Source organism: Helicoverpa zea, chromosome 2 (genome assembly GCF_022581195.2).
Source record: "Helicoverpa zea isolate HzStark_Cry1AcR chromosome 2, ilHelZeax1.1, whole genome shotgun sequence".
NCBI lineage: Eukaryota > Metazoa > Arthropoda > Insecta > Lepidoptera > Noctuidae > Helicoverpa > Helicoverpa zea.
The window spans coordinates 10,585,726-10,609,782 of record NC_061453.1 but is presented as its reverse complement, the minus strand read 5'-3'; the positions used below and the strand labels follow the sequence as shown (position 1 = coordinate 10,609,782).

The window sequence follows — 24,057 nt, the reverse complement described above, 5'->3', positions numbered from 1 at the left end:
GCAGAGAATCAATAAATAAGAGGGAGTTGATGCTCGGTCTCGATAGCTCGATCGGTGTCTGTAGTTATCGACAGTATTTTGAAAAGAAGTCTCCATCCTATTGACTGCTTGTGTGAAGATTCGTCTAGCTAGACTCTAGCTAGAGGCTAGACGATCATACTAAAACTGGGTACTAAAATATCACTCGCAGTCACAGAAACTCCTTTTTGTTCTCTCACGTCACTGGCTGGATACGTGCAAATTATTACTTTTTGTCTGTGCTCTGTTTGCAGCTGTCAAAGTCAAACAAATTATTCGAATGTTGCGATATTCATTTATTTTGGTCACCGACTTTGATTAGTTTTGTAGAAATAGTTTAATTTTATTTAGTTTTTATATTACATTCCTCGTCTATATTGTAAAATGGACCCCATATCAATTTTACAAAGCAGAATTGAGCAATTGGAAGCCAAACTTGGATTGGCAGCAAATGCTCCTCTTGATGGGCAACAAGGCGACACTGCTACCGCAAACCTTCTGAATACTGCTCAAGCCATCAACAATGCCACCGCAGGACACGAGAAGCTCTCTGAAGCCATGCATATGGCCTCCGAACTGAACAACTACACTGACCCAAATTTCGTTGAAAATGTAAGACAATTTAAAATTTAGACACAAGGTCCTTACTTTTTTGTTATGCTAATTTGAAGTGACTCACCAACTGAATATTTGCTGATATTGTTACTCACAACAAACTTTGTCGGAAAGATTTCTTTATTTTCTGTGCCTTTAGATCAAGTGGGTAAAAATACTGTCCATTATAAGTCAATATTTTCCCAGCCAATGTTATAGCTATACACAAAAGTATATTCTTAAAACAAGTATGTAATAGAATTATTTTAATTTCAGATGCAGCAGAATGAAATGCATATGCATCAAGTTGCTGCTGCGGAGCCTGTCCTCAAGCACCACTGTCATTGCATGCACCGCTGCAAGCAGGTAACATTAAAGGAGTTTTATATCTCTGATCTTACTGACTACTTCTGACTTTGGTCTTAACACGTTCGCGGACACTACAACTTTAGATTGTGTACCAAAATGACACAGTAAATGTCCATACAAATTATACGACGTGTATGTACGTAGCGTCCCATCGTAGTGTATCGTCCCAAGACATCATGACACAACCGAGCGCGGACGTGTATACACGTCGCGCGTTAATTTCGAACGATGATGTTTAATCTCGTTCTGTCCACGAACGTGTTAACTTTGTTGCGTTTATTGCATTAGCTTCACTTACATTGTAAAACTTTCTAAGGGTTCATTTGTGAACAAATACTTTTTTGAGAAGTGTCAATGGAGTTTCCTGCCGGTTCTTCTCCATGAGATCCTCTCTTTGGAACATGCAGTTAGCTCGTTGTTTTAGGGCCTATGCAAACCACGTTTTTTAAACGCGCCGTCGACGCGCGTTTGTAGCGATACAGACGCGATATGCACGCAAGTCAGGACCTGTTCTGCAGGATTAAAACACGCGACGCTTAAAAAACCTGGTGTGCATAGGCCCTTAAAAGAGCTTTCATAAGTCTATTTGAAATTTTTTTTTTTTTTTTTTCTCTTCTCTGGGTATATCTGCAATCAGTCGTAGACTATGAGCAAATTTTTTGAGTGCACTGTGTCATGTCGAGTGTATCTCCCAGCGGAGATAGCTCCTCATCGTGATTGACTAGACCTGGTCTACGATGGCCCCAGGATCACACGCCGTTTTAAACGGGTTTCACGCCCGGTACTTATTAGCTGGACTGCTAGATCATTGGGATGATTTTCTAGCCTCTTTTTGTAGCTTTCAGCATTGTATCGGATCTCCTCTTTTATTGTGCTAATATTCAGGTTCTCATGTATCTCCGCATTCGTAACAAACCATGGAACATTTGCTATTGATCTTAGGATAACGTTTTCAAGTCGTTGTAAGATATTTATGTTGGAGTCACAAGCACTACCCCACAGTTGAATACCATACATCCAGCCTGGTCTCAGTATGCTTTTGTAGATTAGGAGTTTATTATCCACAGAGAGTTTAGAGTTTCTTCCCATTAACCAATACAGATTTTTATGGCGGATGTTAAGCTCGTCTCTTTTACATTTTATGTGTTTCTTCCAAGTTAGTCGGCGGTCTAGATGGATACCGAGATATCGTACGCTATCGTTGTGGGTTAAGATATTATCACCAAGAGTGACTGGTGGACAGTCACCGCGTCTCAGGGTGAATGTCGCGTGAACCGATTTGTTGACACTGGCTTTTATTCTCCACTTGCCCAACCAGACATTTATTTCGTCAAGACCCCTCTGTAACGTATCTGATGCAGCAGTAGAGTCCTTGTTTCGGGCTAAAATGGCTGTATCATCAGCATAGGTGGCAGTCATAACTCCTGGTACTTCTGGCAGGTCGGCAGTATACATGGTGTACAATATGGGACCAAGAATAGAACCTTGGGGTACACCCGCTCGAATGACATGGAATGACGATGTGGCATCACCCTCTCTGACTTGGAATAATCTATTTGACAGATACGAAGCCAGTAGCAAGTAGTAGCTGTGAGGAATGTTGCATTTGATTTTATAGAGTAATCCACTGTGCCAGACTTTGTCGAATGCTTGCTGGATATCAAGGAACACTGCAGAGCAATATTCTTTCCCTTCAAGTGTGTTCCTTATTACATCACAAACTCGATGCACTTGTTCTACTGTGGAATGCTGTAGTCTAAAGCCAAACTGGTGATCAGGTATTGTATGGTTGCTAGCAAGTATAGGCAAGAGTCGTCTCAGCAATATTTTCTCGAATAGTTTTGAGAGAGTGGGTAACAGACTAATCGGACGGTAAGAGGCAATTTCATGAGCAGGTTTGCCCAATTTGTGGATCATTACAATTTGCGATATTTTCCACAGGCGAGGGAAGTATTGTACGCGCAGGATGCCGTTATAAAGTGTCGTCAGAAAAGTTACTGCCTTTTTCGGTAGCTCTTTCAGTACTTCTTTGGTTATCAGATCGAACCCTGGTGCTTTTTTATTCTTGAGTGTCTTTATTACTCCCCACACCTCCCGAGTTGTGGTTGGTTTTGGTGGTAGATCCAGTTGTAGAGTTTGGTTGAGAGTGTCCTCAACACTTTTATCAAAAGCAACATCACCAGTGTCGTTTGGAGTAAATACTGTAGCAAGATGTTCCGCAAATGCGTTTGCTTTGTCCTGGTTTGTTCTAGCCCAGCCATTTGGAGTTGATCTTATAGGTGGCTTTGGTACTTGAGGTTGGTCCAACGTTTTCGTGAATTTCCAGAGCGAATAGTTTGTAGTTGCTGTGGCTGTGAGTGATTCCAACTTTGACTGTAAGGTTTTTTCGTGAAGGTCGGATATTGCTATCTTGAGGCTTGCAGTAGCTTTGTTCAGAGCAGTTTTATCCATCGGATGTCTTGATTGATGCCAGATTCTTCTTAGACGACGTTTCTCAAGAATTTGTTGCCTTATTTGCGTGGGTTGATTTGCAGGGACGTTACTGTACTTCAGTTCCGGAGTACATTTCCAGCAAGCTTCTTGTATAAGAGACGTTATATATTTGGTTGCTTCTTCGATATCATCTGGTGATTTGAGTGGCAACTTTAGTTTGATATTTGCCTCTATGTATTCACGGAATGCGTGCCAATCCGTTTGTTTATTGCTAAGTATGTCCGGTGCATCATATTCGATCAAAGTTGTGCTGGCTGTCAAGATGACTGGAGTATGGTCAGAAGAGCTATCAAGACAAGATTCAGCTTTGAAATAATGCCTTGAAAGCCCACCGATGACAAAGAAGTCAAGGAGGTCAGGCACTTTATTTGGATCTGTAGGCCAATAAGTTGGTTCGGAAGCTGACATTGTATGGAGATGATTGCTATCAATGCTGCTCTTCAATTGTCGACCTCTGGTTGTAATTAACCTAGATCCCCAGTGGCTGTGCTTAGCGTTCCAGTCGCCGCCCGCAATAAATCGGGGGCCAAGAGTCGAGAAGAAATTGTCAAACATATGCTGGTCTATTTTGTGCTTGGGTGGGCAGTAAATGGAAGACACGGTGAAATATCCACATTTGTCTGTAACAGCGATTGTCGTAGCTTGTAGGTGATCCGTCTTAAATTCGGGCATTACGTGATGTTTTATGGACTTTCGAACAATTATAGCCGTCCCTGCATGACCTGTTCCATCTGGATGGTTTGTGAGATAGGTGTTGTATCCGTCAAATTTGATATTGCTTGAACCGGTGCAGTGTGTTTCCGAGATAAGAACTACATCCAGACTGTGTTCATTTATTAATATTTGCACATCATGTTTATTTGGCGCAAGACCATTTATGTTCCATGTTGCCAACTTTAAGGCATTCATTTTACCATCTTGTTGATGAGGGTTGTCAAGAGACCTAACATGGTGCTGATTTGTTGTAAGAGTAGGTCGAATTTTTCTGATTGTTTTAAGAGTATTTTTTCTACAGAACTACTGAGTGGGTGGACCTGTTGGTTATGAGAGTTATCATCTAATTGGATTTTGGTGGTTTTCAGTTTCTCGGAATATAATTGCTTGTTAGCATTTTCTTCGCCAGATTGGTGGGTCAAGGTAGGTGTAGGCGTTATCACATTAGCACTTTGATTTTTCGTTTGCGATCTGGCCGTGGGTCTGGATGTTCTGCGGGCTAAAATTTCTTGGTAGACTTCGCAGCCTTTATAATTAGCTGGATGCGGTCCCTGGCACAATGCACACATTGCAGGAGTGTTTCGATCGACCTTGGGACACTCTGATGTTTTATGAGCCTGGGCGCATTTTACACACCTATAAGGTCTCATGCAATAATTTTTCGTGTGTCCATATTGCTGACATCTTTGGCATTGTACTATAGAACTTTTCCTTCTAGGGTCTTCTATCACAACAGCTTGGTGGTAGATGTATTTGATCTCTTTAGAAGCCTTATTATTTGGGCCTGGCATCAGATTAACAAAGAAGGTAGACGTTGGCGTTTTGTCTGGGCCATATTTTGAATTTATGATTTCGCCCACAACAGTATTACCAGTCAATTCAATTTCCTCTTTTATTGCACTTATATAGTGGTGTTGAGTGATGCAAATTTCTAATCACGATTCGATAACACCTGTCTTCTTTTCTATTAAATGTGTGGCCAATTAGATGATGCTCCCGTACCAATTGGATTAGCTTTTTGTATGTTTCAGTCGTACAACTACTAACTCTTATCTGGCTTTTATTAACCACCTTGTAAGTGAAGTCGCTTCCCTCGGCAACCGTTCTCAATAGCTCAGTAAGTTTGTTTACATCTTTAACTCCATAAAGGATTATTGGAGGAGGCTTAGATGGCTTCTTACGATCCACAATATCATCACTTTCGGTTAAGTCTATTGGAAGATCTCCATATCTGTTTGCGGTGGGTACTGTGGGTGGGCTGTCAGACATTTTCTTTCGCTTAGCACTTCTAGTTGTGGGCACACTTTGCCAGTCTGGGGGCTGCGCCTGGTTGTTGCTTTCACATGCCTGGTATGACCCGAGGTGACTTGTTTGGAATGGAACCGTTGAGGTGGAGTCGTTTTGCTTGCTTCCCAATGAAGTACTTCTGGGTCTCGTAATAAACAAGGCAGGATGAAAAGATTGTTGAATTAGTTTCTTTTTTCCAGTAGCATTAACTGCGTCAGAAGCCTGGTTACTCGCTCCTGGACAGCCTTCGGTAGCAGATTTCACACTCTCCAGCCCGGGTACCGGAGAGCGCCGGGGGTTAGCCGGATCGCATGACAGAGCACATTCTTCACATTCGGACATTTTCATATTTTATGAGATGGGCGATCACTAATAACACTTTCCCAAGGTGGTATTGCCACTCTTTTTGAGGGTATTTAATCCCCAAGGCTTGTGATAGCCTCTTCCACCAGTTACCTAGTAGGGTTTGTGGTTATACCGCCAGTGCTCGGTCGCCAGAGCCTCGTCTGTTTTCTAGCAGGGGGCACCACGGAGCCTAGACCTAGGCATGGCTCCGCCGTTTGCTATTCATACGAACCACAGACGCGTGCAGGTGAGGTTGACAATTGGGCCGGCTAGATGTTATTGCCTTCTACCCCTTACCCCCCTATCTATTTGAAATGAAAAAAGTCTTATATAGGAAAAAACATTGTACTTGTTATTTATTTATTTTTTTATATTTTATTACTTCATGTATAAACATATTACATACAAAAATGCATTTGTATTGTTTAGGCAGCATCAGTGCTGGAGTCTGAACCCATCCAGCATGCTGCCCAAATGCAAGAGGTAGTCAACAACATGCAGGCAGCCGCAGCTGAAGTGAAGGTAGAGGCTGATGCAGTGAGTATCAATAGCAATTACATCTTTAATTTTCCTCTGTAATGACATGGACACAGTACAATATTGATAAATTCAGAGTAGTAGACAGGCAAAATGCCGTGAACCAGATCTTGACAACTCTACTATTATTATCTCAAGCAGAGTTTATAGGCTGCTTATTGTCTGGGTTGCCTCTATTAGTTTCTGCAGGCAGGATATGGGTGAAATCGCCGGCGGAACCTATGACCTGAATAAAATTAATGATGTGTGAATGTAACATAACTGAACATTACATTACAGGTATCTCAAGGTGTACAGGAACTCGCAGAAACATGCGGCGCGGCCGCCTCCGATGCATCTGAACAACTAGCCAATGTTGCTCAGAAAGTAGAACAAGCTGAGCAAAAACTCTTCCCTCGTAGAAGAAATGGCCTTGACTAATTACTCAAGGCAGTTACTTATTGTTATCTAATGTAAATGATTTATTTATTCAAATTCGCTAAAATTAAAAGTATTGCTTTAACATCGTACTTATATTATTCACCCATTTTTGTAAGGCCTGCCATATTATTGACTGCAAGCAAACGCTCAATGCTTAGAGATCAACAGAATGCGGGCGAAGGTAAACTACGCGCGAGCAGTCTGCGTAAAAACCACAGAGTACTTTATTATAAAGGTGTAAAACGTACCTAAGTTTCGTGTTTAAAATCAGTCTCTGAAAAAATTCTATCAAAACTAAATCTAAGGGCCTTACATACTAGCGGATTGCGAGCGTCTTCAAAGCGAAGCGGGCGCGTAGCGAATGCGACGCGAACACGCTGCGGCTGCTCAGCGAAGACGTCGCGGACGTGCGGCAAATTCACAACGTTTTCGTCGCGTGTTTTTAGCAAATTAACGACGTATAATACACTCGGTAACAAAATGGATTCAAACAATAATCGAATGGAAGAGAGCGACTACTTTGTGTTTTTTTGCAAACGAATAAAACACAGGGGCCCGATTCTCCTAAGTTAATAATGTCAAAATCGAATAGAAATCGAATCGCAATATGATCGCAATAGCAGTTTTAACCGTATCGGGCGTTCTACTACTAATAAAAGACCAATCGTATTCGATTGACATTTGATTGGTGTGCGATTGGTCTGCTATTTTGGTCTATACAATCATTTTGCAATCGTAAATCATTTGCAGACAAAATGATTCATTATTGAATGACAGAAATGGATAAAAACGTTTATTTCAAAGAAAAAATAGCTGAATGCCACATACGCTTCAATCGTAATCGAGTCGGGATCGGATCTCAGTCGAATCGAGTCGAACGTGAATCGTATGTCGCTTAAGTAAAATTAGGAGAATCGGGCCCCTGCTTTTCGCGACGAATTCGTTGGGCGTCCGCAATGAATTCGCTGCGCATGCGCGGCGTGTTCGTTGCGCGCCCGTAACGTATTCGTTGCGCGTCCGTTTCGCTTTGAAGACGCTCTCAATCTGCTAGTATGATAAGGCCCTAAATCAGCAACTGTTTGGGGCCATTGAACGCAATTTCAATTTGCCACTCGTGTGACTGCTTGAACTTTATTAGGCGATTTTCACACTGCCCCGCATCATGCTGCATATTGCGTGTCGACGCACCTACGCGCGTTCCCGCGGGAGTGCAGATCTGCATCATCGTGCGGGTGTTTTGCGCACTCACGCGCCGGTGTGTTTTGTAGATGCACGCACGGCGGCTCTTATTTATTCGCCGTTCTCTGTGGTGGTCGTGCACACACGTCACGCCCATTCAATCAAAATCACGCGTGGTACTGCGAGATTCGGTGTACCATACATTGCGTCTCGCCCCGCACCTACGCGCATGGGGGGGTGCATGTTTCTCCGCGTGTATGCGCGTGATCCGCATGAACGCACGTGGATGCATTTTCTGTGTGTTAGACTGTGCGTGTTTTCCATACAAACGGAGATACAAGCAACGGAAGAACACGCATCCACGCGCTATGCTGCATCATGCAGGGTAGTGTGAGAATTGCCTTATGTACTCTTAAGCCGGGTCCAGACATGTATCATTTGCCCGATTCGATCACCATATCCGTATCGTCGACGCGTATCATGATCGCATATGTGTACGGGTAAAGGTTATGGCACAAACCGGCACCGCAACAGCACCGCTCCACACCAGCACTTAACTTGTCATTCAATTTAGATAATTAAATCATGTGTAGTATAATATATTTAATAATGTCAATATGAAAAAGCCAACGGCGGGCAGTCAGCGCGCTTGCCGCTACCACACAACTCGACTCGCAGCCCGCGTGCTGCAAGCGAGCGGACCTTATGCATACAGCGCGCCGACGGCATGCTCATTACGCGCTGACTCCGAGTCGGCAGCGAAGCAAGTCCTAGGCGTGTTCAATCATAACTGTCTTAAAACAATATTGAGTTTGCGGTGACAGCAAGCTTACACCTCGTGGCCAGCGCGCGGACAGCGAGCTTGCACCTTGCGGACAACGCGTAGTTAGCGCGCTGGCAGCTAGCCGTAGTCTAAATTCAAGGCGACGCCTTGCTGCAGCTGTGCTATTGCGGTGCCAGTATAATGTGCCATGTCATATATCATAGACTAGCTTCTGCCAGCGGTTTCACCCGCATCCCGTGGGAACTACTTCCCGTACCGGGATAAAAAGCCTATAGCCTTCCTCGATAAATGGGCTATCTAACACCGAAAGAATTGTTCAAATCGGACCAGTAGTTCCTGAGATTAGCGCGTTCAAACAAACAAACTCTTCAGCTTTATAATATTAGTATAGATGTTTCCGTCCCTGGGCAAGTTCTACCCTTACCCGGGCAAAATATAAGCTACGTCACTCACTTATAGAGTAAAGGACAATGCCAGGGTCTGGGCTCAAAGTTTGCCCAGCAGTGGGAGTAGTTCCAGCTGGTTCCATAGTGCACTCTGAACATGAAATCCAAATATTTTTGAAATCGGTCCCAGAGGTCCCGAGAAAAACCGGTTCAAATGTTCTCCATAGATAGTCACTTAACAAAGCGTGAGCCATTTGCCCAGTAGTAAAAGTGGTCGAAATAGGTTCTTTACTGCACTGTTAACACGAAATCTAAATATTTTGGAAATCGGTCCAAGAGGTCCCGAGAAAAACCGGTTCTAATGTTCAACTTGAACAGTCACTTTACAAAGCCCAAGCCGTTTGCCCAGTAGTGGAAATAGTTAAAATAGGTTCCTTACTTCACTCTTAACACGGAATCCAAATATTTTTGAAATCGGTCCCAGAGGTCCCGAGAAAAACCGGTTCAAATGTTCTCCATAGATAGTCACTTAACAAAGCCTGAGCCATTTGCCCAGTAGTGAAAGTGGTCGAAATAGGTTCTTTACTGCACTGTTAATACGAAATCCAGATATTTTGAAAATCGGTCCCAGAGGTCCCGAGAAAAACCGGTTATAACGTTAAACTTGAAGGGCCTTACTACAAAAACTTTAAACCCTGTTTTACCCTTGTCTAATAAAATTTTGGCTGCAAAATGAACCATATGTCAACGTCATAATTTGACATTTTTTTAGACAAGGCATAAACTGACGTTTAAAAGTTTTTGTGGTAAGACGGTATCAGTCACTTTATAAAGCCCAAGCCATTTGCCCAGTAGTGGGAATGGTTAGAATAGGTTCTTTACTTCACTCTTAAGACGGAATCCAAATATTTTTGAAATCGGTCAGAGAGGTCCCGAGAAAAACTGGTTCTCATGTTAGCCAGCCATTGTTAGCTAGCCATTTTAAGCAGCCACAAACCTAACAACCTTCTTTTCTTGAAATAACATTCAGATAGTTAGTGGTTTCACTGTTAACAGGATAAAATAACAGAAATAGACGTTTAAAGGTAATTGTTGTTTCTCTTGCTTTTCAGTCTCTATCTACTACAATCAGTCCTAAGTTCGTGTAGCGTCATGCAATTAATATCCGTAATGGCAATGGAAAAATCTTATCAGGACGAATAAAATAAGCTCGAACACGAGGTAGTAAATAGTTACCGTTGAGGAGTTCCCTCGTCTCACTGTCGTCTCCATCGGCAGGTCAGGTCTTAACCTCCACAGTTTTGTGGTGTCGGAGACATATACCCGAATGACAAGTTTTTATTCGATATGTGCAGTGGCGGATTAACCCTATAAGCACAACAAGCACGTGCTTGGGGCCCCTGTTCTCCAGGGGCCTCCATCCTCTGCTGGCGTTTCATTTTATACCTACATTTTATCGAGATTCATCCACAATATTATCCGAAATCACAAGGCGCGAGCAGTTCGGGAGTGACCCTTCATACACCCCCGCCTCTAAACTTGATTGGTCGCAGTGCTGTAGATTGTTGTACGATCGCAGTGATTTTTTTTTTCAATTGTGCAGTTGTTATACAATTTTTTTTCGGCTTCTACTCATCGTTGGGCAAAGAATTAATAGGCAACGATAGCGTTCCGAAGTCGCTATCGTACAGTCGTTGGGAAGCTCACGCTGTAACTACGAGTGCAATATAACAAACATATCCGAAAATTTTGGATGCTTTAGATCAGTGGTCCTGGTGGTGGTGGGCTGGTGGTGCCTGGAGGCATTCCAAGTGGTCCGCGGACCACCGGTTAAGTCCGCGGACGTTGTTATCGATCTTACGTTATCCATCTTACTTGTCCAACAGAAAGAAATGAAGGTTTGAAATGTAGCCCTTTTACGAAATTTTAGTTCTGAGTCTTAAAACATAATCAAGATTTCCCGCTCGCTTCGCTCGCGTTTTCAAAAACTATATGTCCTCGTTTTTACATTTGTCAACAAATTAAAAGTTAAGTACGTTTGGGCTACATTGTACGTAATTTTGGTTCTGAGTTTATAATAAAAATAATTAAAATTTCGCGCTCGCTTCGCTCGCGTATTCAGAAACTATGTGCCTTCGTTTTTGCATTTGTCAACAAACAAAAAATTAAGTACGTTTGGGATAAATTTTACCTCCGTACGAGTCCGAAAAAAATTTCGCGCTCGCTTCGCTCGCGCATTTGAAACTACATGTGCATCACTCTCGCTTTGCTCGGTCAATTTCTTCAACCTTCTATTTCCATTTAAGTAATAGGGGGTCTACACAGGCTCTGTGCTTAGGGCCTCGGATACTCTTAATCCGCCACTGGATATGTGCTTACAATTTCCGAGAGTTCCCTATTGTTTTAAGGTTTCTATCACCAGACCCTGGACCGAATAACAAAGGAACTATTTGGAAAGTAAATCCTTTCAAACAATAAAATGATTGTTTAAATCGGTTGGTAAACGACGGAGTTAATATGCACGTACTTACGTAAAAAGAATACAAACGAACTGAGAAACTCCTCCATTTTTTGAAGTCGGTAAAAAAAATTCTCGTTCAATACCTCGACCTCGTATTTGTCGATTAATATTATAATGCATTTCAATTAAGGTAATAAAAGTGGAATAGTTAAGAGTTCGTAAGGATGTTTTTCGTAATATTGATTATGAGTCAAACCAGTTTTTCTCAGGACTCCCGGGATAGATTTCGAAATATTTCGGTCTGGGACCCAGGCCCGCCGCTAGCTGTTTGTTCGCCCGCGTGCAAAATTGATTATGCCGCCCTACAACTACATACGTTTTGTCAAAAAATATATAGGGGGGGGGGGGGGGCGGATCCAGGTGGTCCGGACCCCCCCCCGCCCATTCATATCCATCTTACTTGTCCAACAGAAAAAAATATTGATTGCAGAAAACCCACCTACTTTTGGATAAATAACTATTGCAATACATAACATACATTACACATAATTTTTTATTTACTTGAAATGTTCAGAGTAACCTAAGCAGTCCTGGGTTAGCCCATAAAAACTAAGCAATTGCTTAGGTCATCAATGCAGTGCAATCATTACCCAAGTGGCCCCTATGTATTGAAAGATTGTGATTAACTTAAACTAACGCACTTAAATATCTATAACAATGTTTAAAGTCAGTAAAATATGTTATTTGGTGGGTTTCCCGTTGAAAAGTTATAAGGCACACGTCATATGTAAGGAAGCGCGAGCGGAGCGAGCGCGAAAATTTTTTAGTCTAAGGACACAAAACAAATAAAAACCACTGTAAATTAACTATGCACAGAAGTGAAGTGCAAAAGCCGCGAGCGAAGCGAGCGCGAAAATTTTTTAGTCTAAGGACACAAAACAAATAAAAACCACTGTAAATTAACTATGCACAGAAGTGAAGTGCAAAAGCCGCGAGCGAAGCGAGCGCGATTTTTTCCTTAGAGTTTTCATGAAGTAAACATATTCTCGCTGGATGCGAGAAGCTGAAAATCGATCTCAGTGGCGTGCACTTGGAGAGGCCTATGTCCAGCAGTGGACTGCGATAGGCTGATGATGATGATGATGATGAAACATATTATCATAAAAAGCCATAATGGACGTGCGCGAAAAAGGTTTTTTCGGAATTGAATGCCTCAACAATTAAACAAAGATAAAATGCGATATCTGACATGGGGCCGCGAGCGCAGCGAGCGCGAATTTTTTTGGGGATGCAAAGGATAAAACAGTCAAAATTGATAGGAGACGACCAAAGCTAGGGCGGCTTTTTCTGAAATTTTATTGGTTTAATTTTGCCGCCCCCTAAATAGCATTTGCCCCAAGCTACGCCACTGGTTGATCTTAAATCGTTTTTAAGAATCTTTAATTTTGAAAATGTCCTTTCGACAGATGTACCTAACTGAAACCGGCAGTGTAAGTAATATTCTTAGCGCTATTGCTGTGTTTGGAAATATTGAAATTAAATCATTAGTAAAAAGATATTGTATTTTTTAAATATTACGTGATAACTCGCAAGATTTGCCGCCCCCTAGGACGTGCCGCCCGCGTGCTGTGCACGCGCTGCACGCCCGCTTACGGCGGGCCTGCTGGGACCTATTATAAGCCTAGGGAACATAATACACTATGCAGTTACTGTGGGCAACTCTTGAGCCCAACTTCCATACAAAGAATAGCATTGTCCTTTCCAACAGTTTGAGCCTTTAGGGTACAAAATATCTCATATATAATCAAAATACGTAGGGGTTTTTTTTTTCAACATTATTTTGAAGTTACGCAAAAATCATAGACAACTGACATCAATAAATAAATGATAAATGAATGAATGAATAGATCAATGAGCATTCGCCATTCAGTACTCTGTGGAGCATTCAAATGTCAAACAAAGTAGCAGGATACATACAAATAAAAATTTAAATACTGCAAGAAATGGCTGATGCTGCCATTGAAACGGCACCAGGAGATGAAAATGATGATAGTTGGTTATACGGTGAATCAAATCCTGATCAGGTATCGGATAAACCTCCAGAAGGTAACGAAAAAGACCAGCAAAAAGATGTAGCTGACGCCGCAACTGTAAGTTGACATTAACAAGACATAACCTATTTCTGTATTGTTCTGTCCGAATTTCGTAAACTTTCTCTGTTCACTCTAATAGCTCAATATAAATCTAATCCTAAATTAAATTGAGTGTTGATAATATTTGTATGTTTACTATTCCATACCAAATTGTGATTTAGCTTGATAAGAAAGTGAAGTTAAGAAGTCGTCCTAAGTTTGCAATTTCATTCTCAGGAGGGTGAGGACAAAGACCAGGAGGAGAACGAGGCGGCTAATGATGACTCTCACTTCAACGACGAGCATTTCGCGGAGGTGGCGCGCGACGGCGAGGAGCGGAATGGAGACGCCGACAGCCAGAACAACGGAGACTCGGACTCGGATGATAGCGATGACATCAAAGTCACCATCGGGGAGATCAAGTCTGGACCACAGGCTTATGCTAGCCTCAATATCAAAGTAAGTCTACCAGTTCTGTAATGAAACCTAAAGGGTACTTACTATTAATAAGTTGGATTGTTGGTAGGGCTGCCATCTCGAATTTCGCCAAACCCAGACAAACATTAAAAAAACCCGGACATTTGGCATAAATCACATTTTTTCCCCGAACGAGTATGATTTTTTTTAAACAAAATAATACCTAATTTGTAATCCATTTACTATTAACATATACTTAAATTCAATGAGGTGCTTCCTTACATGAAAAGTGTCCGGGTTTTCCCTGGACACTTATTGAAACCCCGCCCGGACGTCCCCCGGACGGCCTCCAAACGAGGACAAATCCGGGGAAATCCAGATGGATGGCAGCCCTAATTGTTGGTCATCATAAAAAAACAACAAAACAGGATCCAACTATGTGACTATCCTTATGCAACCAAATAAAACAATATTTTGAATTAATTAGGGTAATGCTTTTTACTTATTTGAATTGAAATGAGGGAAGAAATCTGTAAGTGCAGGATATCTTTATTAGACAATTCACATTTTATTACACTAGACATGAAGATGTTACAAATGTTTTGTATCAACATTATTAATAATAATGTAACTATTGATTTTCCTTAACTAGATATAATTTTGATGATAATGAACTTTCCAGCGTGGTGTGGGTCTTGTAGCCACTGGTGCTGGGGACAAACCTCGTGGTGGCACCACTACGGGGGGTAAAGTAACATTGGAAGATTTAGACGGGCCGGGAAGCATCAATGGTGTGCCTGCTCTAGAGTTTAACATTGACACCATTGAAGACAAGCCATGGAACAAACCTGGAGCTGATATATCTGGTAGGTTTCTGATGTAGAGTATTGATTTCGTAATTTTTCTTCAGTGCATTTTTTACATAGAGAACTCAATACTAGTGGAGATGTCTCCATCTCTATCTCTTAAGAAAGAAGCCCTTCAAGGGGATGATAAATGTTACTATTTCTGCCTTCATACACCTTTGGGACCACTTACTTTTAAAAATAAAATCATTAAGCAATTAAGGCTAATCAATTGATTTTGATTTTGATCATGCCTTCCGTGCATTACTTGACCTACAAAAAGGTGCATGACCTACCCACCTTATGACACTTCTGCTCATCTTTCCTTCCTCTGTGTTTTTTTGTGATATTTACTACAAAAAAATGTATGTTAGCTTGTAATTAATCTTAAGCTTCCCAAAAATATGGTCTTTTTGTTAATTAATCGGTAGAATCTTTTTAATGAACTTCACACACATTAATGTGAACAATGAGTTTAAGAATGTCAGAAGCATAAAATGGAATGTGACTTTTTTCAATAGAGATTGATGCGAGTTACTGATGTGACAACAAGTCAATGAAGAGTAGCGGTCACTTTTAAATCAGCAATTGTGATTTTATTTACTTTGCCAACTTGTTGGATACACAATCAATTAAATTTCGTGAGGTTACATCAGCGCAATCATCAGTTATGTTCTGCCAGGGAGCATCTCATCATAATGCAAAAGTGCCAAAGTTATTTAAAATGAACTCTTTTGAGTACCTATCAATACTTGTATTGTCATGTCTTGATGGTTTGGAGATGTTATTTGTAAAAGTTGTAAGCAATGATGATACTCGTATTTTCAGATTATTTCAACTATGGTTTCAACGAGGTGACGTGGAGCGCATACTGCGAGCGGCAACGACGCATGCGCGTCAACGAGGCGGGCGTCGGCCTGCACGTGGGGGCGCCGCCCCGCCCGCCGCCGCCTGACCTCAGGAGACCGCCGGGTAAATACAACTACAACAACTTTTATGTTCAATTTGAAGCTAGTAATCCAATAACATTTAAATTATTTAACTATGTATTTTGTTTTATTTTAGGCCCTAGCAGAAATGATGAAGGCATGCCACCTGCCATGGCAAACAATTACCAATCTAGAGAAAATACTATACAGGTTAGTTTTTAAACATTTCATCATAGAAGTGTCATTACTGTCTAATGACACTTCTATCCATTATACAGCGTGACTTTTTAGTCGTCTTACAACGGCAGCCCACTTCATGTATCCAATGACTAGTAAACGTTCATAAAAAAATATATATATTTATAAGATTTGAATAATTTAAAAATAAAAATTAATTCATTATTATGATGCATGACGTAGATTATAAGAACACCCTGTTGTGAGCGCTGCCCGAATCTTGTATCAATGGAGCGCGGCGCGTTGGGAAGGTACCTACTTTCTACCGTTTGATACGTAATCATTTTTATATTTCAGTATTTTTCTTTGCACCTATTATCTTAATTAAGTTAGGCTATAAAATCAGTAATCGTGTCTAGTGGTATTTTATGTCGGATAGATTGAGTGGACCACCTTTGTAAGACGACTAAAAAGTCACGTTGTATATTAAGTATTTAGAAGTTAAAAAGTTGTGTAAACGAGTGATTGTAATAATTGTGATCTGGTCAGGTGATGACAGCAGAGCGTCGCGAGTACGGGCGCAGCGGGCACCAGCGCGACATGGGGGCGCCGGACTACTTCGGGCCTCCGCCCAGCGACCACTACTACCCGCCGCCTCCTCACGCGCCTTACGAGGAACCTTGGGGTAAGCTTGCATATCAAACTGCCTCTTACAAACTGTGCCTTCGTAACATGTATCTTTAACGTTTTTACTTCGCAGTTGTAATATTGGTGCAATACAAGATTTTCTAATAAGAGCCGAAACGTGGACACTGACGGTACGGCTGGTCCACAAGTTTAAAGTCGCTCAGCGGGCTATGGAAAGAGCTATGCTTGGCATTTTTCTGAGGGATCGCATCAGAAATGAGGTAATCCGTCAGAGAACCAAGGTCATCGACATAGCCCACCGAATCAGCAAGCTGAAGTGGCAGTGGGCTGGCCATATTAGCCGAAGAACCGATAACCGTTGGGGTAAACGAGTTCTAGAGTGGAGACCACGCCTCGGCAAACGTAGTGTAGGACGTCCTCAGGCATGGTGGAGTGATGACTTGCGCAAGGCTGGCAGGAGCTGGATGCGAGAAGCCGAAAATCGATCTCAGTGGCGTGTACTTGGAGAGGCCTATGTCCAGCAGTGAACTGCGATAGGCTGATGATGATGATGATGATGACAAGATTTTCTAATCTAAAAGATGGACTAATAACATTTATTTTGTATTCAAAATCAGTAACATAATCTCGGCCTTTACGCCTTAACAGGTCATCCTGAACAGAGTGGCTGGGCTCCAAGTGAAATAAAAGAGTTGACGCCAGGCCCGATGGGTCCGCCGGTGGGGCCGCCCATGGGTATGGGGCAGCCGCTGGGCCCGCCGCACATGTCGGCGCCGCCGCACATGATGCCGGCGCCGCCCTACGTGTCGCCCTACCGCCCGCACCCGCCGCCGCACATGCACGACCGCGACCGGGACCGAGACCGAGACCGAGACCGAGACCGAGACCGCGACCGCATGCGGGAGCGCGACGACCGCGACCGCCGAGACCGCGACCGCAGGGATGAGGTCAGTATCTTGACTGTCTTATTTTTATTTATTTGGTTCATTAACAATGTCAACACTGTACATGAGGTTAAACGAATTTGGCATGTTGTTACAGTCACTTACAGATAAACACAGCATGCGTAAACATAAAATAAGTTCGGACTAAAATAAATCTATCTCACATGTTTAACAGGAGGAGAGAGATAGAGACAGGGAACGAGATCGCTCTCGTTCGATCAAGCCTGATAGGATAAGGGAAAAGTAAGTACAAAACCTACTATTACAAATTATAAGTTTAAAAATGTTAAATCAAAACAATAATGTCATTATTATATTTTTTTAAGAAGTCGCAAGTGAGTAAAATCTTGATGGTTTTTTATAAAATTTTCTTCTTAGGCAACCCCTAGACTTACAATATCATTGAACAATACAGTTTATTTTACAATAATTTAGAGGGAAGGTGAAGTCTAATTAAAGGTTGTATGAAAGGTGATATGTAAGGGTGTGTCCTTATCTGGCGAATGCGCAGCTCGCGAGCCGTTTGCAAGCCACGCCACATTCTCGGGTGTCCATTTCGACCGCGCGGCCACCTCATAATTTTTGATGAAACTTTGCCAGGAATTAGTAGTAATTTGTTACTTTTCACTCCTCTTTTCCTGAATTTGTTACAAAAAAAACCAAGACGCTATGACAAAGAACATTTGGCCGCTAGAACCGCCACTTGCCGTAGTCATCGCCCGTGATTACTCAGAAACTATACAATGCAGATAAACGAATGATACATCAAAAGAAAGGTCTCAATTTGTTAAATTTGTTACAAAAATAAAAAAGGTCAAAACGTAGATAAACAAAAAGTTATGCAATGTTAAGTTTTCAGGTTATGAGTAGGTAAGTATATCACCGTAGCTACAAAATTAATAGAGGCTAATGTGTATAGAAAATTAGTCTTTAATTTGTTACAGCGAAAAAAGACAAAAAAAAAACTAGAAAGAAGGTTCAATAATATGTTAGAGTCGATTTTAGTTGGCCGCGCGGACGGCAATATGCCTAAAATACAATTTCGTTTTTCTCGTTATCAAAAGTAGGTTTAAGCTTAATTAGAGTACTAATCGATGGGTAACGTAACCTAGTTTGAATAAATATAGCGAATTTAACTGCAGCATTCATATTTTAGGAGATATTTACAAAAACACAGTGGTATGAAACTGCATGAGAGTAGGGTGTCCATGCATATTCACATATTCGAAATTTTCGTTATTCACGTCTTATTTTTTTAGGGAGAGTGCATACTTTATAAAAACCAAAGTCACAAATAGATAGAAAATATGATGTTCAGACTCCACTTTGTAACTTTTGAAATTCCATGTACAAGGTAATCTAGTAATGAGCCAAATCTTTTCTCTTAAAATATCCACCCATTTGTACTTAGGCAGTATTTTATATTTTTTAAATGGAGTGCATGTTCTCAAGTCATTTCTTTTATACAAGACATTTAATGGTTGCATTTTTTTCCAGTCATAGATATCTAATTCGAACTTGAAGTTTTTTGTATCGTTTTCACTATGATGCTGATTGGACTCGACATGAGAATGTGATATTTTGGATGCAGTTCTCGGGCTATTGCTTGAGGATGATGATGAGGATGACGAGGACGGACATACAGTTCGCTGCTTGCATTCAGTGTTTAGAAACTCCCTGAAATTTCTTTTCAGTGACATGTAAAGAGCTGCTGGTGTCATAAGATTATCCAAATCACTTGCAATTTTATCAAATAAAGGGTCATTCAGTTTAACATCCAGTAGTTTGTCGGCATATTTCATAAAAACTTCTCTCTGTTTTGATTTCTCAACAATAGATTTTCGTCCAGCTTTACCCATTTTTGCTGCAATAAAAGCAATTGATAATATAATACAAAGGTTAAACATCCGTTGCCTGCATCACAAACAAAATATACATACTGAGGTACTACAAATTATTGCTATGTAAGTAGGTACATATTAAGGGCAAGAACTTTTCTTAATTAATAATTTTATAACGAAGAAAAGTCTTCGTTATTTGACAGACAAAGATGCAGCGACTTATTTTAAAAAGATTTCGGTCACTAACGGTCAGCACTTCTATGAAAGAAGTGTGCAATTATATTTTGCAGCTAAATTAAAAGCTAATGTAAGTTATTAAGCTAAGAATATTTTTAAGAGATGACCACTTTTGAAGTGAAATGAAATCACATTAAAATGTGGCAGAGACTTCATGAATTTCATGTCATTTTATATATTCTTAATAATTATAAGGACACAGTTTATTACTTTATACAAGTCATCATAAAATTGAAAAAAAAATAAACTTACCGCAGTCGATTTGGATCCCTCTGCAATACACTTTTTGGTGGTGAGTTCCAACATATGTACAGTGGGCACAACTGATAACTAAGCACTTTTAGACACTTCTGGATTTATAATGATAATTGTCTCAGTAACTTAGTAGTATGAAAATCACGGGAATTAAATACGTACGAGTACCTATACACTTCAAAATTCAGCACAGGAATTTATTTGCAACAAAAAATTATCGTTTTTTAAACCGCTTGCGACAAATATTTTTAACAATAGATTGAAAACAAAAGAGATTATTTTTCTGGAATCGTTATAAAACACCTGCGGAAAGTCAATGAAACTATTTTTTTATCAGTAAATGGGTACTTTAAAGAATTAAGAACAATGGACATCAATATGACCGCAAAACGAACCGCATATTTGTTCAGAATACAAAATTAACAACATGCCTTTGTACTAATGTAATCTTGGTACTCTACTATAGTGTATTCACGGAGACGAGTTAGTATAGCGCCTTCTCTATTGCACATTTTCATACAAATGACAAAGACAAAAAAAACTTTTTTAGGATCAGTGGGCGTTAACAATACCTTAGAAATGTAAACGTGCGTTCACACTGCGCTTCTTAAAAGTACGCTTAGTTTTTTCTTGCGGCTTCGTCTATCGTATTAATTGAGTCTCTCAATTAATAAAATAAAATTTTGATAGAATTTATTTATTGTTACCTACTTTTTTATTTAACTGATGGATATGAAGGAAAGAAATAAAATCGAGAGTTAATGATTATATTTTCTTTATTATATTATAATATCTACCTAGTATACATTTTCATAACATATCATCATCATCATCACTCTCCGTACTATCGCTACTGTCGTTTCCTACATTTATTATGAATCTTTCAGTCATTGCTTCCACATTTCTGTCCATGGCATCCATTTTGGGCTCAACTATTTCTTTGACATGCTTTATACATTTTTTCCATTTCTCTGCGTCAATATATTGAATGGATTCCTTTAATACAATTTTTAATTCTGCCATTTTGTGTGTTTTCATGTGTGAAGCTACATTTCCTTTAACTTGAGCCCACACTAGCTCAATTGGATTTAATTCGCAATGATACGGTGGCAGTCTCAGTACAGTTTTGTTTTGTGACTTTGCCATTTCGTCTATAATACAAGCGTCGTATCGCTGTCTATGGTTTTTAACAATGTTTAATAATTCACGTTTCAACATTTCAGCGTTACAGCTAATATTTTTTTCGCGTAACCAATTACATATATCCTGTTTTTTAGATTTGGCCGTTGGGATTCGCTCTATTTTCCTAGAGTGATAGGAAGCGTTATCCATGACTATCACAGAATTATCGTCCAGCATATTTAAAACTTCTCTAAACCAATTTTCAAATTCTTCGGCATTCATCTCCTTGTGATAATCGCCTTGTTTCTTCGACTCAAACATATTTAGACCACCTTCGACGAATCCATCCTCACTCCCAATATGAGTAATAAGTAGTCTTTTGCCTTTTCCTGTAAAGAGAATATAAAACATGTTATAAAACACGTGTTTCAACACTGAGAACATAACTATAACTTAATGATAATAATAACAATGGATGTAGCGCACCTGGGCCAGTTTTCTATGCAAAAATTGGGAAAAAGTATTTTATTATGATAATGCTCATTTATGACAAAAGAACAATAAACCGGTCATTAGCACACATGCGCCGCTTAAAAATTAATATTGACCATTACATAAATAAAAAATACACACCTGAAGGTGTTTTCAAGCCAGTTGTTAGTCCATTAATAAAAGCGTCTCGCCTGCTTTTCACTGTGGTATCGACCCAAGCTTTTGAGGTAGTGTGACCTTCATTCACCCAAGTTTCATCTAAATAGTAGATTTTTTGATGATTATTTCGTGCATTTTTGATAGCTCGCAGATAATTTCTTCTCCAAAAGAATATGTCATCGCGATCCAGCAATAAGCTGTTTCTGCTTCTCTTACAAAATTTTAAACCAATTTTTTTCAATATTTTATGTAGCGTCGTTCTCTTTATAACGCCCAAAGTGCCATCATCACTGATTTTCTTTAAAATCTTATCAAGAGTAGGTATTTCATTCTGCGCGAAGAAATTGTGGACTATATTTCTGATGGCACATTTTGTAAAGTTATCAATCGTATCAACAATTGACAAACGTTGCTTCAATTTCTTCGGAGATTTTAGCTCGCCACTATCATTCTTCTCTTTTACAATTCTATGAACAGAAGCCCAGTGAACACCTAAAGAAGATGCAACTGCTTTCAGAATGTCACCCTTGGAGGCCGAAGAGTCTGCATTTCTCATTGCGTGGTACATATTTAAAATCATAGTCTTCTCGGTAGACAAAAAAGCCCGCCGTTTTCTTTTAACAGCAGATTGTTCGATATCCGCCATTATCTCAATCAAAGCAATCAATCATATAATCCAATACACCAGCCGGTTCACAAGTTGAGCGCACTGTCACAAAGAAGAGCACGTCTGCACAATACGGGAAGTATGAGTAGACTAAAAAGTACTCGTACTGTGTACACCGCCTTAGCATTTATCACTGACCAATCGCAGTTAAAAAATTGTATGAGTGAGATAGCGCTCTACTAACTCGTCTCCGTGAATACACTATAGTATGCACTCTCCCTAAAAAAATAAGACGTGAATAACGAAAATTTCGAATATGTGAAAATGCATGGACACCCTACTCTCATGCAGTTTCATACCACTGTGTTTTTGTAAATATCTCCTAAAATATGAATGCTGCAGTTAAATTCGCTATATTTATTCAAACTAGGTTACGTTACCCATCGATTAGTACTCTAATTAAGCTTAAACCTACTTTTGATAACGAGAAAAACGAAATTGTATTTTAGGCATATTGCCGTCCGCGCGGCCAACTAAAATCGACTCTAACATATTATTGAACCTTCTTTCTAGTATTTTTTTGTCTTTTTTCGCTGTAACAAATTAAAGACTAATTTTCTATACACATTAGCCCCTGTTAATTTGGTACCGACGGTGATATACGTACCTACTCATAACCTGAAAACTTAACATTGCATAACTTTTTGTTTATCTACGTTTTGACCTTTTTTATTTTTGTAACAAATTTAACAAATTAAGACCTTTCTTTTGCTGTATCATTCGTCTATCTGCATTGTATAGTTTCTAAGTAATCACGGGCGATGACTACGGCAAGTGGCGGTTCTAGCGGCTAACTGTTCTTTGTCATAGCGTCTTGGTTTTTTTTGTAACAAATTCAGGAAAAGAGGAGTGAAAAGTAACAAATTACTACTAATTCCTGGCAAAGTTTCATCAAAAATTATGAGGTGGCCGCGCGGTCGAAATGGACACATTCTCGGCACATTCGGCAGGTGTGGCCGCACCCTTATGTAACTTGCTTAATTTATGCAAGACGATCACATGCTGCACTAAACCAAAATGACAATGTAATTGGGATAACGGTCCGCCATTCTACTTAATAATATTTTGCTATAAAAACCTTAACGGACCCGAGGATCAATAATCAAGGATTTCTCGGTAAGCTGCGTGGATGATAAAGTTCTTTAAACATAAATAAATGTTTCAGATCATACAGACGCGAGAGGTCGCGTTCGCGGTCGCGCCGTCACAAGTCGCGGTCGCGCTCGCCGCGGCAGCGCGAACGTTCGCGCGACCGGGAGCGCTCGCGCGAGCGAGAGCGGGACCGCTCCAGGGAGCGCGAGCGTTCGCGCGACCGAGAACGTAGTGTTAAGCCCAAGACAAAGGATAAGGAAAAAGATGACGACAAATAGATTTGAACAAGCGCTTACGGCCATCAAGCACGGAGCTGTAACGAACATAAATAAACGATAAGCACACTAACTTGTGGTTTGAATTATAAATACACTTTTTGGTATTGGTGAAGCGTCAATGTCTTTTTTTAATTCAAATATTTGTTACATAGTAAATAAAATTAATTATTTCGTATTCCCGTATCTTAAAATATTATTTCGCTTATTCTCATACAATTAGTAACACAATTGAGTG

The 24,057-nt window shown here is 40.3% G+C and overlaps 2 protein-coding genes across 2 annotated transcripts; both read left to right on the top strand.

Moving 5' to 3' along the window:
* Positions 1-10: 10 nt before the first annotated feature.
* Positions 11-6,859, top strand: LOC124640999. The gene is made up of 4 exons (XM_047179008.1): positions 11-630; positions 889-978; positions 6,250-6,357; positions 6,637-6,859. The coding sequence occupies exons 1-4, from the start codon at positions 403-405 to the stop codon at positions 6,775-6,777; spliced, it is 567 nt and encodes a 188-aa protein (XP_047034964.1). The 5' UTR covers positions 11-402; the 3' UTR covers positions 6,778-6,859.
* A 6,645-nt stretch (positions 6,860-13,504) lies between these two features.
* Positions 13,505-23,892, top strand: LOC124639796 (pre-mRNA 3'-end-processing factor FIP1). The gene is made up of 9 exons (XM_047177274.1): positions 13,505-13,737; positions 13,957-14,178; positions 14,819-15,002; positions 15,810-15,953; positions 16,047-16,120; positions 16,637-16,772; positions 17,384-17,682; positions 17,855-17,922; positions 23,618-23,892. The coding sequence occupies exons 1-9, from the start codon at positions 13,591-13,593 to the stop codon at positions 23,820-23,822; spliced, it is 1,479 nt and encodes a 492-aa protein (XP_047033230.1). The 5' UTR covers positions 13,505-13,590; the 3' UTR covers positions 23,823-23,892.
* The last annotated feature ends 165 nt before the right edge of the window (positions 23,893-24,057 follow it).

Excerpts from the sequence above, each read along its gene's own strand:
- LOC124640999 (XM_047179008.1), top strand. The coding sequence starts at position 403 with ATGGACCCCATATCAATTTTACAAAGCAGAATTGAGCAATTGGAAGCC. Across the intron at positions 631-888 it reads ACCCAAATTTCGTTGAAAAT|ATGCAGCAGAATGAAATGCA; the intron begins GTAAGACAATTT and ends TTTTAATTTCAG. Across the intron at positions 979-6,249 it reads GCATGCACCGCTGCAAGCAG|GCAGCATCAGTGCTGGAGTC; the intron begins GTAACATTAAAG and ends TGTATTGTTTAG.
- LOC124639796 (XM_047177274.1), top strand. The coding sequence starts at position 13,591 with ATGGCTGATGCTGCCATTGAAACGGCACCAGGAGATGAAAATGATGAT. Across the intron at positions 13,738-13,956 it reads ATGTAGCTGACGCCGCAACT|GAGGGTGAGGACAAAGACCA; the intron begins GTAAGTTGACAT and ends TTTCATTCTCAG. Across the intron at positions 17,683-17,854 it reads ACCGCGACCGCAGGGATGAG|GAGGAGAGAGATAGAGACAG; the intron begins GTCAGTATCTTG and ends CATGTTTAACAG.